Source organism: Pelodiscus sinensis, chromosome 9 (assembly GCF_052426305.1).
Source record: "Pelodiscus sinensis isolate ZL-2025 chromosome 9, ASM5242630v1, whole genome shotgun sequence".
NCBI classification, from domain to species: Eukaryota; Metazoa; Chordata; order Testudines; family Trionychidae; genus Pelodiscus; species Pelodiscus sinensis.
In genome coordinates, this window is record NC_143060.1 from 467,425 (window position 1) to 483,523 (window position 16,099).

The following is a 16,099-nucleotide window of genomic DNA, read 5'->3' on the forward strand; positions in this document are numbered from 1 at the left end:
TAGGGTGTTGAAGGCCGTGTGATAGCCAGGTAATGTCTTTGTTCATACCTTCTTAATGGCTCCCAAATTTGTAAATGAAGTTAAGTTCCAAGGCTTCCCTTGGCTGGTGGAATTGGCCTGAAACATCACGGTGACTTGGAGATCCATTAGTGAGTGTCCGGGCAGGTTGAAGTGTTCTCCAATGGGTTTCTGTGTGTTCCTTTACGGATCTCTGATTTGTGTCCATTAATTCTTTCCCGTAGAGACTGTCCAGTTTGGCCAATACACATGGCAGAGGGGCATTGCTGGCATTGGATGGCATAGATCACATCAGTGGATGTGCAGTTAAATGAGCCGCTGACGTGGTTGGGTGCAGTGATGAAATTGCTTGTGTAGGTTGTGGGCAGAGTTGGTTTCCCAACATGTGTCTGGATAGTTGAAGTCCCCCATCACCACCAAATCCTCCCTCCCCTCCCCCCGCCCTGCTGAGGTGCCCTTTCTCTGCCACCTGGCAGGGCCAGTGAGGCAAGGGTGGGGACAGGCTGTGACGGAGCCGGGGCTCCTTGGGCATTGCGGAGGAGAGTCTGGGCTGGAGTGGGCCTCCTTTTGGGACGGGAAATGGTGCTGACCTCGGTCTGACTCAGCTGGTGATAGGCTTGAGCTGTTGGCTGCTTTGGGGCCTCGCTTGACTTGCGTATGTCTGTTGTTTGGAGTCCCTGCGTCGGAGGCTGGGTCTCTCCACAGGGTGGGGACAGGAGCAGGGGCCTCACCTGCCCCCGAGAGTGGCCCTGCATTAAGGGATCTGAGGGAGCCTTCTCCCCAAGAGGCTCTGCTTGTGTGAGTGTGGGAGGCAGGGTGTCATCTCACCCCTCTGTGCCAAGCCTGGGTCTTCCATCCTGGGACAGTGGGATCATCCTTCGGTAAAGAGGCCTTTAAAAACTCCCCCTGCTGAGGGTCTGGGTTCATAGGCACATAAGCTTTGGGGCCAGAAGGGGCCATTCAAATCAGCTAGTTCCATCTCCCGCTGGTCACAGGCCAGAGAGTTTCAGCCCCTCCCTTGTTTTGAATCCAGTTTGGTAAAGTAGCTCTTCCAGAAAGGCAGCCGGGCTGGATCTAAAGGCAACAGGAGGTGGAAGTGTTTCCTTCCCGTGGTCAGTTGCCTGGATGGGTCATGTCTGGCCCCATTTCTAGTTTGAAATGCCAGAACAACTGTGGTCCTGTTCTGTCTTTCTCTGCTGAATAAGCTTCAGGGGTAGCCGAGTGAGACTGTATAGAAAAAAACAACCAATGGTCTGGTAGCACTTTGTTAACTAACCGAACATGTAGCTGGTGTGATGAATAAGAGCCCTGATGTACCTGCTGTTTGCTGCCCATGAACAGACTTACCCTGTAATCAAGTCACCTCTCAATCTTTCTGCTAAACCAGCCAGACTGAGCCTTAGTGTCTCAAGGTAAGGTGGGATCTCCAGCCCCCCTCTCATCCTCGTGGCCCCCCTCTGCACGGGCTCAACGCCCTTTGAAAAAGGTGCCTGTCAGAACTGGCTGCAGTGGTCCAGTCGCAGGCTCACCGGAGACAGAGGTTAGCCCTCACCCTGCTCACTATATCCCAGGATTCCAGTAGCCCTGTGTGCGTTGCACTGGAAGCTCATGGGGAGGTGTGTGACAGAGCGCTGAGACCACGCAGGTGGCCAGCACCCTGACTACTGTCGCCTGAGCGACAGCTGCATGACCAATGAGCTAATGAGAGGGAGGGGCTGGGAGGAAAGGGACGAACTGGTCAGGCTAAGGTGATAAAAGCCAGGAAAGAAGTGTTACGAGGCGGGACACCCAGAGGGTTTTCCCTAGGGAGGGAGATCACGTTTCCCCAGGTCCTTGTAAAGAGGGGCAGAAAACCAGGGATCGAACCCTGGGATGTTGCCCTGTACTGGTGTGAGCGAGGGGTTTAGAGCAGAGTACAGTCTGAACACCCAGGGCATGTCTACACTGCAGTGAACACCCACCACTGGCCCAGCCCGTGGCAGCTGACTCAGGCTCGCACAGCTCAGGCTAAGGGGCCCTTGGACTGTGGTATTTGAGCTGGGCTGGAGGCTGGGCTCTGGGACCCCATGAGGGAGGAGAGTCACAGAGCTCAGGCTCCCTTCCATGTTGCACCCAGAATACAGTGACCTCACGGGTGTGCACTCACTGTAGTCCCACGGGGAGGGGGCAGATCCCCACGAGGGGTCTCTCACTATACAGGTGTGCACTCACTGTAGTCCCACGGGGGAGGGGGCAGATCCCCACGAGGGGTCTCTCATTACACAGGTGTGCACTCACCGTAGTCCCACGGGGAGGGAGCAGATCCCCACAAGGGGTCTCTCATTGCACAGGTGTGCACTCACTGTAGTCCCACGGGGGAGGGGGCAGATCCCCACGAGGGGTCTCTCACTATACAGGTGTGCACTCACCGTAGTCCCACGGGGGAGGGGGCAGATCCCCACGAGGGGTCTCTCACTATACAGGTGTGCACTCACTGTAGTCCCACGGGGGAGGGGGCAGATCCCCACGAGGGGTCTCTCATTGCACAGGTGTGCACTCACTGTAGTCCCACGGGGAGGGGGCAGATCCCCACGGGGGGGTCTCACTATACAGGTGTGCACTCACCGTAGTCCCACGGGGAGGGAGCAGATCCCCACGAGGGGTCTCTCACTATACAGGTGTGCACTCACCGTAGTCCCACGGGGAGGGGGCAGATCCCCACGAGGGGTCTCTCACTATACAGGTGTGCACTCACCGTAGTCCCACGGGGAGGGAGCAGATCCCCACGAGGGGTCTCTCACTATACGGGTGTGCACTCACTGTAGTCCCACGGGGGAGGGGGCAGATCCCCACGAGGGGTCTCTCATTGCACAGGTGTGCACTCGCCTTAGACCCACGGGGGAGGGGGCAGATCCCCACGAGGGGTCTCTCACTATACAGGTGTGCACTCGCCTTAGACCCACGGGGGAGGGGGCAAATCCCCACGAGGGGTCTCTCATTGCACAGGTGTGCACTCGCCTTAGACCCACGGGGGAGGGGGCAGATCCCCACGAGGGGTCTCTCATTGCACAGGTGTGCACTCGCCATAGACCCACGGGGGAGGGGGCAGATCCCCACGAGGGGTCTCTCATTGCACAGGTGTGCACTCGCCTTAGACCCATGGGGGAGGGGGCAGATCCCCACGAGGGGTCTCTCATTGCACAGGTGTGCACTCGCCATAGACCCATGGGGGAGGGGGCAGATCCCCACGAGGGGTCTCTCATTGCACAGGTGTGCACTCGCCATAGACCCATGGGGGAGGGGGCAGATCCCCACGAGGGGTCTCTCATTGCACAGGTGTGCACTCGCCTTAGACCCATGGGGGAGGGGGCAGATCCCCACGAGGGGTCTCTCATTGCACAGGTGTGCACTCGCCTTAGACCCATGGGGGAGGGGGCAGATCCCCACGAGGGGTCTCTCATTGCACAGGTGTGCACTCGCCTTAGACCCATGGGGGAGGGGGCAGATCCCCACGAGGGGTCTCTCATTGCACAGGTGTGCACTCGCCAGAGACTCACGGGGGAGGGAGCAAATCCCCGTGAGACTGTCAAGCAGGGTGGTGATTTGTGCCTCTGTACACAGCAGTGGTGAGGCTTGTGCCGGCACGGGGCACAGCTAGAGGGGTGTGGAGATGCTGGGTTAGGCCCAGAGAAGAGGTGTGAGGATGAGGTGGGGCGGGGGACGCGTTCCACACTCAATCTGTGCACTGTCTCTAGCCTGAGCTGTGCAGGAGGCCAGACCAGATGGTCACAGTGGTCCTTTGTGGTCGTATAATCTGTGTCTCTAGTCCTTGTGGCCTGGCCTGGCAGCCTGGGCTCTCAGAGGCTCTGCCCCTATCCAAAGAGCATCTTGTTCATAGTCCCCTGAGCTGAGATCCCCTGTGCTGGCAAGTGCAGAAATCCCAACCCAGCCCAATGCTGCTCCCCCTTGCAGTGCATGCTGCAAACGGGGCTGGGGCAGACAGATTGCTCTGGGCAGGAGCTGAGGCTATGTGGTGTCTGGGCCCATTCAGATTAGCCTTGTCTCTGACAGCGTCACAGCCACAGGGCTGCGCAGGGACGTTCCTGTTTGGCCCCAGAGAGCGGCGCTTTTTCACCTGCCGCTGACGCACATTTGGCTTGTGTTGCATCTGGCCAGTGAAGAAATAGAAGTTCGACACTGTATAGATCCAAGCACAAGGGTTTATTACGCACAGTGCTGGCGGCGTTTCGCTTTGCTGTTAGGCTCAGTGAGACTGCCCAACAGTGGTCTACTATAGATTATATAGGGTGCCAATGGGCGGAGAGACGTGACGGGGTGGGATTCCTGTCAGTGAGACTGCCCAAGAGTGGGTTACTATAGATTATATAAGGTGCCAATGGGCGGAGAGACATGACGGGGTAGGATTCCCATCAGTGAGACTGCCCAACAGTGGGTTACTATAGATTATATAAGGTGCCAATGGGCAGAGAGACGTGACGGGGTGGGATTCCTGTCAGTGAGACTGCCCAACAGTGGGTTACTATAGAGTATATAGGATACCAATGGGCGGAGAGACGTGACAGGGTGGGATTCCTGTCAGTGAGACTGCCCAACAGTGGGTTACTATAGATTATATAGGGTGCCAATGGGCGGAGAGACGCGATGGGATGGGATTCCCATCAGTGAGACTGCCCAACAGTGGGTTACTATAGATTATATAGGGTGCCAATGGGCGGAGAGACGTGACAGGATGGGATTCCTGTCAGTGAGACTGCCCAACAGTGGGTTACTGTAGATTATATAGGGTGCCAATGGGCGGAGAGATGCGACGGGCTGGGATTACATAAATGCTCCGCCCATAGCTCAGGTTTACATGTGTGCTAATAAACAGGTGTTGCGTCTCAAGTGTCATTTTGCAGTAAATAGATTTCAGGTCCATAGAAATGACAGGTGGCATCTCCCAGACAGGTTTGCTTGCAGGTACATTCCTCCATGGTCTTAAAACAAAGAGAACAGTAACGAGTACACAGCATTGGCAATTGTATATATTTACTACTGCGCCCCTTTGGACTGGATTGGCATCTGGGATGGGCGGCTATCATTACTCATGCTAGCATGCTGGCCGGCTCCCCTCCCCGAACCCTGGCTGGGGTGTGGGGAGGCTACACTGCTATCGCCTCCTGAACTTGGTAGGCAGACGTTCGAGGTCACTCTCAAGGAGTTATGTGTCTGTAATTCACGATAAGGCCCCAACTACTGCCCTGCACCTGGGATTCTGCTGTCTCAGCTTGTTTCATGCCTAGTTGTACAAACAAGGCCTGTCTTTGCTTGTCTCTGTTTCCTTTTAATCATGTATTGTCCGTTGTTAGCTAGGCCTCAGGCCTCAGACCAGGCCCGTAAGGTTTGAGTATATGTGAAAGATTCTTAACAGAGACTGTGGTCAAGATCTTCCATACATACTATCGGGAGTTTGGTCCCTCAGCCAGCACCTCTGCTCTGCCCTGTGGCACTGAGCAGACTTTGTGCTCAGCCACAGTTGGGCCAGAACCGCCTCACTTCCCGCTGGGTTTGCTGAGCTCTGAGCTGTCTATGGACCTGGGTGCTGGCAGCGTGGCTTGTCCTGCTGGAGAGGCTGAGCTGGGTTTATTGGGGCAGGGCCAGGCCCTTGGCAGGAGAGCAGCAACTGGGGCAGAGGCCTGAGGGGATTTGTCTTGTCCTGAAGCCTGCAGGGAAGGCAGGTTTGGCCGTAACTGCCAGGAACGGTGCAACAGTGAGCAGGGCTGCAAGGGGCTGAGCTTCTGCCTGCCGGATCCCTACGGCTGCTCCTGCGCATCCGGATGGAGCGGCTCCCAGTGCAGCACAGGTACAGTAGCTTGGCCTCTCCCTGCTGGATCCAGGCTGGCTCCTTTCAGGCCCAAGGGGAGTCACCACACACAGGGGCCTGAGCCTGCTCCTTAGCAGTGGGGCCAAGGCAGCTCCCCACTCCCACCCCACCCCATTCGGCTGGGTTCCTTGCTGTGGTTTGGGTCTCCCTGCTGCCTGGGCAGCTTTCCGGGTACGACGGCGCTTCTCCTTGGGGAAGGATGAGCAGGGCTCCTGTCTCCAGCGCGCAGCCCCCAAGCAAAGCACCCGCAGCAGCCCAGCCCAGATGCAAAGTGGTTTGAGAACGGGAACTTCCACAGCTCAAACTTAGCCGATGCCCATCTCCTCTGACCCCCAGTGCATCCCAGGGACACGGTGGGCTGGGAGAGGCTGGGGTGGGGCCCGCAGTAGAAAGTCCCAAGCGAGCACACCTCGCTGCTTGGACAGAAGGGCAGGCGAGCCCTGGCTCTTGGGCCCTGGGCACCCAGTCCTGGGGGAGCCCTGGTTGTAGGCGCTGCTTGTGCTCTGCCTTGCACGGGCCTCACGCCAAAGCCCTGCACCAGTGAACGCTTGGCTCTTCCCTCAGCCTGCCCCCTCGGACGCTACGGCGCAGACTGTGCCCTGGAGTGCCACTGCCAACACGGAGGCGCCTGCAACCGCTTCACCGGCTGCGTCTGCCCCTCAGGGTGGCACGGGGAACACTGCGAGAAATCAGGTAGAGCTCCCTTGGTGCCGTCCCTCCTGATCTGCCATGGGCCCAACACTGCCCAGCAGGGACCCGCGGGATCTCTGCCGCTGCTCTGCCCCAGCCCCAGCCCTGCGGTGTCTGCCCCTGCAATGCTGGGGCACCCCCCCCACTGCTCTGCCCTTTCCCCAGCCCTGCGGGGTCTGCCCCTGCAATGCTGGGGCACCCCCCCACTGCTCTGCCCTTTCCCCAGCCCTGCGGTGTCTGCCCCTACAATGCTGGGACACCCCCCCACTGCTCTGCCCTTTCCCCAGCTCTGCGGTGTCTGCCCCTGCAATGCTGGGGCACCCCCCCACTGCTCTGCCCTTTCCCCAGCCCTGCGGTGTCTGCCCCTGCAATGCTGGGGCACCCCCCCACTGCTCTGCTCTTTCCCCAGCCCTGCGGTGTCTGCCCCTGCAATGCTGGGGCACCCCCCCACTGCTCTGCCCTTTCCCCAGCCCTGCGGGGTCTGTCCCTGCAATGCTGGGGCACCCCCCCACTGCTCTGCCCCAGCCCCAGCCCTGCGGTGTCTGCCCCTACAATGCTGGGACACCCCCCCACTGCTCTGCCCCAGCCCCAGCCCTGCGGTGTCTGCCCCTGCAATGCTGGGGCACCCCCCCCCCCCGCTGCTCTGCCCTTTCCCCAGCCCTGCGGTGTCTGCCCCTACAATGCTGGGACACCCCCCCACTGCTCTGCCCCAGCCCCAGCCCCAGCCCTGCGGTGTCTGCCCCTACAATGCTGGGACACCCCCCCACTGCTCTGCCCCAGCCCCAGCCCCAGCCCTGCGGTGTCTACCCCTGCAATGCTGGGGCACCCCCCTGCTGCTCTGCCCTTTCCCCAGCCCTGCGGTGTCTGCCCCTGCAATGCTGGGACACCCCCCCACTGCTCTGCCCCAGCCCCAGCCCTGTGGTGTCTGCCCCTGCAATGCTGGGACACCCCCGCACTGCTCTGCCCCAGCCCCAGCCCTGCGGTGTCTGCCCCTGCAATGCTGGGACACCCCCCCACTGCTCTGCCCCAGCCCCAGCCCTGCGGTGTCTGCCCCTGCAATGCTGGGACACCCCCCCGCTGCTCTGCCCTTTCCCCAGCCCTGCGGGGTCTGCCCCTGCAATGCTGGGACACCCCCCCACTGCTCTGCCCCAGCCCCAGCCCTGCGGTGTCTGCCCCTGCAATGCTGGGGCACCCCCCCACTGCTCTGCCCTTTCCCCAGCCCTGCGGTGTCTGCCCCTGCAATGCTGGGACACCCCCCCGGTGCTCTGCCCCAGCCCCAGCCCTGCGGTGTCTGCCCCTGCAATGCTGGGGCACCCCCCCACTGCTCTGCCCCAGCCCCAGCCCTGCGGTGTCTGCCCCTGCAATGCTGGGACACCCCCCCACTGCTCTGCCCCAGCCCCAGCCCTGCGGTGTCTGCCCCTGCAATGCTGGGGCACCCCCCCACTGCTCTGCCCTTTCCCCAGCCCTGCGGTGTCTGCCCCTGCAATGCTGGGACACCCCCCCACTGCTCTGCCCCAGCCCCAGCCCTGCGGTGTCTGCCCCTGCAATGCTGGGGCACCCCCCCACTGCTCTGCCCTTTCCCCAGCCCTGCGGTGTCTGCCCCTGCAATGCTGGGGCACCCCCCCACTGCTCTGCCCTTTCCCCAGCCCTGCGGTGTCTGCCCCTACAATGCTGGGACACCCCCCCACTGCTCTGCCCTTTCCCCAGCCCTGCGGGGTCTGCCCCTGCAATGCTGGGACACCCCCCCACTGCTCTGCCCCAGCCCCAGCCCTGCGGTGTCTGCCCCTACAATGCTGGGACACCCCCCCACTGCTCTGCCCTTTCCCCAGCCCTGCGGGGTCTGCCCCTGCAATGCTGGGACACCCCCCCACTGCTCTGCCCTTTCCCCAGCCCTGCGGGGTCTGCCCCTGCAATGCTGGGGCACCCCCCCACTGCTCTGCCCTTTCCCCAGCCCTGCGGGGTCTGCCCCTGCAATGCTGGGACACCCCCCCGGTGCTCTGCCCTTTCCCCAGCCCTGCGGGGTCTGCCCCTGCAATGCTGGGGCACCCCCCCACTGCTCTGCCCTTTCCCCAGCCCTGCGGGGTCTGCCCCTGCAATGCTGGGACACCCCCCACTGCTCTGCCCTTTCCCCAGCCCTGCGGGGTCTGCCCCTGCAATGCTGGGACACCCCCCCGGTGCACTGCTCTGCAGAGTCTGTCCTTGCCACGGCAATGCTGGGGTGCTAGCATTCTCAGGGGCGCTGCCCTTCCCCCTGCCCCGGCAATGCTGCAGTACTAGCCCCCTGGGGCACTGCTCCCCGCCCAGTACCGCCATAGACGGGCATGCACAGCCCCAGCCTGGCTGGTGATGTGGGGGCAGGGCCCCAGGCTGGAAAGCCGCCAAAGACCAGCGCTGGGAGCTGCAGCATTGGGAGCGGGGCCAGCAGACCCTGCTCCGATCCTGGCCTGTAGGCACTGGCCTGGGCACATGGTGCTGGCGAGAGCAAGGACGTGTCAGTGGAGAAGAGGGGCCAGAGCCATCAGCTGTTGTGACGGCGCGTTGGGGGTTCCCCGTCTCCTGCACCCCGAAATGGCACAAACAGGCTGCACCAGCCAGTGGAATTGAGGGTGGTTTATTGCTCCTCCAGCACAGCGCAGCACAGATGGAATCTGGTTACAGGAACTGGGGCTAAGAGGCCTCAGTGCCCCCCTTGAGATAGGGGAGTCCCAGCCCCCTATTCCCTGCCTTCCAGCCAGGAACTAACTCACCCTCTTCCAGCCCTGCCCCCCAGCCAGGGCAGCATTCACCTTCCTTTGTTCCTCTCCATGGGGGGTGTCTGGCCACTGGTTCAACAAGTTTGTCCTTACCTCTGCCTAGTGAGGCTTTCCCTGCTGGGTCTTGCTCCAGACAGCAGGGGTCACCACATCCCAGCAAGTACCCCCACTACGTCACAGCTGTCCTTGCTGGGACTTCTCCCTGGAGCCCAGGTCACTCACATCCTCAGGGCATCTGAACTGGTGAGGGTGGCTGTGTGGAGCTGCCTGGAGGACCTCGGTGCAGAACCCCTGGCCCCGAGCCCCTGCGGGCCTGCAGCTGGCTGGCTGGGAATGGGTAGCTGGGTACCTAGAGCCGCCCCCATGCACCCTGGGCTGCCATACCCCCGCACCCTTAAGGCTGAACTGGTGAACTCCTTCCCTGGGATCTGACAAGCCCAGCGGCTTGCGTGCTCAGTGCTGCTCTTTGGCGTCCAGATCGGATCCCCCAGATCATCAACTGGGACACAGAATTGGAGTTCAACGTGGGCTCCCAGCCTGTGATCAGCTGTGCGGCCACGGGCAACCCGCCCCCAGTGCGAGACAGCATCGAGCTGCACAAGGCTGACGGGACGGTGCTCACGGTACCTGCCCTCCCTGGGTATCCCTGCGCCTCCACCCCCGGCGTGTTCCCCTGGGGCTCCCTGTGCCCCCCCTCCTGTCTTCCTAGGGATCCCTCTGCCTCCACCCCCAGCGTGTTCCCCTGGGGCTCCCTGCGCCCCCCCTCCTGTCTTCCTAGGGATCCCTCTGCCTCCGCCCCCGGCGTGTTCCCCTGGGGCTCCCTGTGCCCCCCCTCCTGTCTTCCTAGGGATCCCTCTGCCTCCGCCCCCGGCGTGTTCCCCTGGGGCTCCCTGTGGCCCCCGTCCTGTCTTCCTAGGGATCCCTCTGCCTCCGCCCCCCGGCGTGTTCCCCTGGGGCTCCCTGTGCCCCCCCCGTCCTGTCTTCCTAGGGATCCCTCTGCCTCCGCCCCCGGCGTGTTCCCCTGGGGCTCCCTGTGCCCCCCCGTCCTGTCTTCCTAGGGATCCCTCTGCCTCCGCCCCCGGCGTGTTCCCCTGGGGCTCCCTGCGCCCCCCCTCCTGTCTTCCTAGGGATCCCTCTGCCTCCGCCCCCGGCGTGTTCCCCTGGGGCTCCCTGCACCCCCCCCTCCTGTCTTCCTAGGGATCCCTCTGCCTCCGCCCCCCGGCGTGTTCCCCTGGGGCTCCCTGTGCCCCCCCCGTCCTGTCTTCCTAGGGATCCCTCTGCCTCCGCCCCCGGCGTGTTCCCCTGGGGCTCCCTGTGCCCCCCCGTCCTGTCTTCCTAGGGATCCCTCTGCCTCCGCCCCCGGCCTGTTCCCCTGGGGCTCCCTGTGCCCCCCCGTCCTGTCTTCCTAGGGATCCCTCTGCCTCCACCCCCAGCCTGTTCCCCTGGGGCTCCCTGTGCCCCCCCTCCTGTCTTCCCAGGGATCCCTCTGCCTCCAACCCCGGCCTGTTCCCCTGGGGCTCCCTGTGCCCCCCCTCCTGTCTTCCCAGGGATCCCTCTGCCTCCAACCCCGGCCTGTTCCCCTGGGGCTCCCTGTGCCCCCCCGTCCTGTCTTCCCAGGGATCCCTCTGCCTCCAACCCCGGCCTGTTCCCCTGGGGCTCCCTGTGCCCCCCGTCCTGTCTTCCCAGGGATCCCTCTGCCTCCAACCCCGGCCTGTTCCCCTGGGGCTCCCTGTGCCCCCCCCGTCCTGTCTTCCTAGGGATCCCTCTGCCTCCACCCCCGGCCTGTTCCCCTGGGGCTCCCTGTGCCCCCCCCCCCCCGTCCTGTCTTCCTAGGGATCCCTCTGCCTCCGCCCCCGGCCTGTTCCCCTGGGGCTCCCTGTGCCCCCCGTCCTGTCTTCCCAGGGATCCCTCTGCCTCCAACCCCGGCCTGTTCCCCTGGGGCTCCCTGTGCCCCCCGTCCTGTCTTCCTAGGGATCCCTCTGCCTCCGCCCCCGGCCTGTTCCCCTGGGGCTCCCTGTGCCCCCCCGTCCTGTCTTCCTAGGGATCCCTCTGCCTCCGCCCCCGGCCTGTTCCCCTGGGGCTCCCTGTGCCCCCCCGTCCTGTCTTCCCAGGGATCCCTCTGCCTCCGCCCCCGGCCTGTTCCCCTGGGGCTCCCTGTGCCCCCCCCCCCCGTCCTGTCTTCCTAGGGATCCCTCTGCCTCCACCCCCGGCCTGTTCCCCTGGGGCTCCCTGTGCCCCCCCCCCCCCCGTCCTGTCTTCCTAGGGATCCCTCTGCCTCCGCCCCCGGCCTGTTCCCCTGGGGCTCCCTGTGCCCCCCCCGTCCTGTCTTCCTAGGGATCCCTCTGCCTCCAACCCCGGCCTGTTCCCCTGGGGCTCCCTGTGCCCCCCCGTCCTGTCTTCCTAGGGATCCCTCTGCCTCCGCCCCCGGCCTGTTCCCCTGGGGCTCCCTGCACCCCCCCCTCCTGTCTTCCTAGTGATCCCTCTGCCTCCACCCCCGGCCTGTTCCCCTGGGGCTCCCTGTGCTTCCCAACCCGTCCTCCCAGAGATCCCCCTACCTCCACACACACCCCCCCGGCCTGTTCCCCTGGGGCTCCCTGAGCTCCCCCAGCCTGTCTTCCCAGGGATCCCTCTGCCTCCATCCCCTGCCCCCCGGCGTGTTCCCCTGGGGCTCCCTGTGCCCCCCCCCCCCGTCCTGTCTTCCTAGGGATCCCTCTGCCTCCACCCCCGGCCTGTTCCCCTGGGGCTCCCTGTGCCCCCCCCCCCGTCCTGTCTTCCTAGGGATCCCTCTGCCTCCACCCCCGGCCTGTTCCCCTGGGGCTCCCTGTGCCCCCCCCCCCGTCCTGTCTTCCTAGGGATCCCTCTGCCTCCGCCCCCGGCCTGTTCCCCTGGGGCTCCCTGTGCTTCCCGACCCGTCCTCCCAGAGATCCCCCTACCTCCACACACACCCCCCCGGCCTGTTCCCCTGGGGCTCCCTGTGCTCCCCCAGCCTGTCTTCCCAGGGATCCCTCTGCCTCCATCCCCTGCCCCCCGGCGTGTTCCCCTGGGGCTCCCTGTGCCCCCCCCCCCCGTCCTGTCTTCCTAGGGATCCCTCTGCCTCCGCCCCCGGCCTGTTCCCCTGGGGCTCCCTGTGCTTCCCGACCCGTCCTCCCAGAGATCCCCCTACCTCCACACACACACCCCCGGCCTGTTCCCCTGGGGCTCCCTGTGCTCCCCCAGCCTGTCTTCCCAGGGATCCCTCTGCCTCCGCCCCCGGCCTGTTCCCCTGGGGCTCCCTGTGCTTCCCAACCCGTCCTCCCAGAGATCCCCCTACCTCCACACACACCCCCCCGGCCTGTTCCCCTGGGGCTCCCTGTGCTCCCCCAGCCTGTCTTCCCAGGGATCCCTCTGCCTCCATCCCCTGCCCCCCGGCGTGTTCCCCTGGGGCTCCCTGCGCCCCCCGTCCCATCTTCCCAGAGCTCCTTGCACCTGCTCTCTGTCTTTCCTGTTCCTCCCTCCGCCTGCTCTCTGGATCCGAGCAGCTTCCCTCTCCCCACTGCAGCCAACTCTCTTCCTGCCCATCTGGCTGTGGTAGTGCTCTGTACAGGCTGTGTCCTAGTAACCACAGTTTCTCCAACCCAGTCAATGAAAGCCATCATGGAAACAGAGCAAACCACCTCCGAGTTCCTTGTGCCCATGCTCACCACGGCGGACACGGGCCTCTGGGAATGCAGAGTCTGCACCAGCAGGGGTCAGGACAGCAGGAGAGTCAAGGTCAATGTCAAAGGTGAGCAGCTGGGATAGCTGAGGCAGCTAGAGAGAGGTGGAATCTCCACTGCTGGAGACGTCCAGCTCCCTCGGGAGCCCAATGTCTGAGTTACCCGTTGCTTGTTCCGTGTCTGTGTTACACGTTGCTTGTTCCGTGTCTGTGTTACACGCTGCTTTGCTCAGTATCTGTGTTACCCGTTGCTTGTTCCGTGTCTGTGTTACACGCTGCTTTGCTCAGTATCTGTGTTACACGCTGCTTGTTCCGTGTCTGTGTTACACGTTGCTTGTTCCGTGTCTGTGTTACACGCTGCTTTGCTCAGTATCTGTGTTACACGCTGCTTGTTCCGTGTCTGTGTTACACGCTGCTTTGCTCAGTATCTGTGTTACCCGTTGCTTGTTCCGTGTCTGTGTTACACGCTGCTTTGCTCAGTATCTGTGTTACCCGTTGCTTGTTCAGTATCTGTGTTACACGCTGCTTTGCTCAGTATCTGTGTTACACGCTGCTTGTTCCGTGTCTGTGTTACCCGTTGCTTGTTCCGTGTCTGTGTTACACGCTGCTTGTTCCGTGTCTGTATTACACATTGCTTGTTCCGTGTCTGTGTTACACGTTGCTTTGCTCAGTATCTGTGTTACACGCTGCTTGTTCCGTGTCTGTGTTACCCGTTGCTTGTTCCGTGTCTGTGTTACACGCTGCTTTGCTCAGTATCTGTGTTACCCGTTGCTTGTTCAGTATCTGTGTTACACGCTGCTTTGCTCAGTATCTGTGTTACACGCTGCTTGTTCCGTGTCTGTGTTACACGTTGCTTTGCTCAGTATCTGTGTTACACGTTGCTTTTTCTGTGCCTGTGTTCCACATTGCTTTGTTCTGTGTCTCACATTGCTTTGTTCCATGCCCGTGTTACATGTTGCTTTGCTCCGTGTCTGTGTTACATGTTGCTTTGTTCCATGCCCATGCTACATGTTGCTTTGCTCCGTGTCTGTGTCACATGTTGCTTTGTTCCATGCCCATGCTACATGTTGCTTTGCTCCGTGTCTGTGTCACACGTTGCTTTGTTCCATGCTACATGTTGCTTTGCTCCGTGTCTGTGTCACACGTTGCTTTGTTCCATGCTACATGTTGCTTTGCTCCGTGTCTGTGTTTCACGTTGCTTTGCTCCGTGCCCGTGTTACATGTTGCTTTGCTCCGTGTCTGTGTTTCACGTTGCTTTGCTCCGTGTTTCACGTTGCTTTGCTCCGTGCCCGTGTTACACGTTGCTTTGCTCCATGCCCGTGTTACATGTTGCTTTGCTCCGTGTCTGTGTTACATGTTGCTTTGTTCCATGCCCATGCTACATGTTGCTTTGCTCCGTGCCCGTGTTACATGTTGCTTTGCGCCATGCCCGTGTTACATGTTGCTTTGCTCCGTGCCCGTGTTACACGTTGCTTTGCTCCATGCCCGTGTTACATGTTGCTTTGCTCCGTGCCCGTGTTACACGTTGCTTTGCTCCGTGCCCGTGTTACACGTTGCTTTGCTCCGTGCCCGTGTTACATGTTGCTTTGCTCCGTGCCCGTGTTCCATGTTGCTTTGCTCCGTGCCCGTGTTACATGTTGCTTTGCGCCATGCCCGTGCTACATGTCGCTTTGCTCCGTGTCTGTGTTCCACGCTGCTTTGCTCTTCCTTGCCTCCCCGTCATGTTGGGTGTCTTGATGTTGGTTCTGTTCTTTGCCTATAGTACCCCCAGTGCCACTCAATCCCCCGCGGTTGCTGGCCAAGCAGAGTCGGCAGCTTGTGGTGTCCCCTGTGGATGGTTTCAGTGGTGACGGCCCAATCGCCTCCATCAAGCTGCTCTACAAGCCCAAGGACGTCACCTCACCTTGGTCATCCATCGTGGGTGAGGCCTCCGCTTGCGAGGGGCGGGCTCGAACTCAGAGGGGCGACTGCTCTGCCGCTTCCCCACTGCCAGGAACCTTCCCTCACGTCTCTGCCACTTGGCGCTTCCCGCCTGCATTTTGCTCACTTTTGGGCCATGCTGACCCTCTAGTGTGACTGCCCCTTCTCCAGGAGTTAGCCCTCCGCCTCCCGGAGCCGCACCTCTCGGCCTTCAGCCCGCATGTTTCTGCTGTGAGCCCCCACGGGGTGTCCCCTCATTCTGGACCCCGGGCCCCGCTCCCCGAGGGAACAGGGCAGCCCAGGTCTGCAGCCCGGAGCGACTCCCACATACTAGCGGGTTTAGTGAGCTTCGAACCCGGCCCAGCAGCTCTCTGGCCCCCCCAGCCCAGCCCGTCTGAGTCTGCCCTACAGCCAGGGGGGCCTGCCCTGTCCAGGGAGGGACCCGTCTCCCAGACCAGTCTTTGATCTTCCGCCAGCAGCCCCTCCCCCGGCCTTTGTCTTCTGTCCCAGTAACCAGGGTCGCCTGGGCCCCCTCTTCTCCCTTCCCCTCCCCCCCTTTGCTCCCCCTGGCTGGAACCGGCTGGGCAGGGCACTGGGGCCTCTCTCTGGCCAGACCCGGCTGTGCCCTCCAAGCTGGGCCTGCCGGGCACCAGTCACTGGGGCTCCAGTTCTGTGCTGTTCCCTGCAACCACAAACTCCCTCTCCCCTCGCCACGTTAAACCAGGGACCCCCAGGGACACTGAGTGCCACCTCCCACGCATGGAACCTTTGCACCCCCCAGGGCCTCTTTGTCACAGCTACTGCTCCCAGTTTGGTGTCATGCTCAAATTTGGCCACAATTGACTTTACAGCAAGGACACTTCTACCCAGGGAGGCCTGAGCCACTGGCCTCTGGTTCTGAGCGAGTGAGTCAGTAAAGCCCATGGAGACCCTCCCAGGCTGTGTGAAAACCAGCAGAACCTGGTGCTACATAGAGATTGGAGTAGGAGCGCTGGGGGCCGACTGGCTAAGCACTGGGAACCGACTGGTTAGAACATAAGAACGGCCGTACTGGGTCAGACCAAAGGTCCATCTAGCCCAGTATCCTGTCTGCCGACAGTGGCCAGCACCAGGTGCCCCAGAGAGGGTGGACTGAAGACAATGATCAAGGGATTTGTCTCC

General features: G+C 62.0%; 1 protein-coding gene across 2 annotated transcripts in view; it reads left to right on the top strand.

The window, feature by feature from the left end:
- TIE1 (tyrosine kinase with immunoglobulin like and EGF like domains 1) overlaps positions 1-16,099 on the top strand; it is a 75,234-nt gene that overhangs the window by 26,771 nt on the left and 32,364 nt on the right. For both annotated transcript variants that reach the window (XM_089780360.1, XM_075914584.2), the window contains exons 6-10: positions 5,720-5,860; positions 6,446-6,574; positions 9,802-9,947; positions 12,943-13,087; positions 14,781-14,939. In XM_089780360.1, the coding sequence (XP_089636486.1) occupies positions 5,720-5,860; positions 6,446-6,574; positions 9,802-9,947; positions 12,943-13,087; positions 14,781-14,939 (720 nt within the window). The remainder of the gene's footprint in view (positions 1-5,719; positions 5,861-6,445; positions 6,575-9,801; positions 9,948-12,942; positions 13,088-14,780; positions 14,940-16,099) is intronic.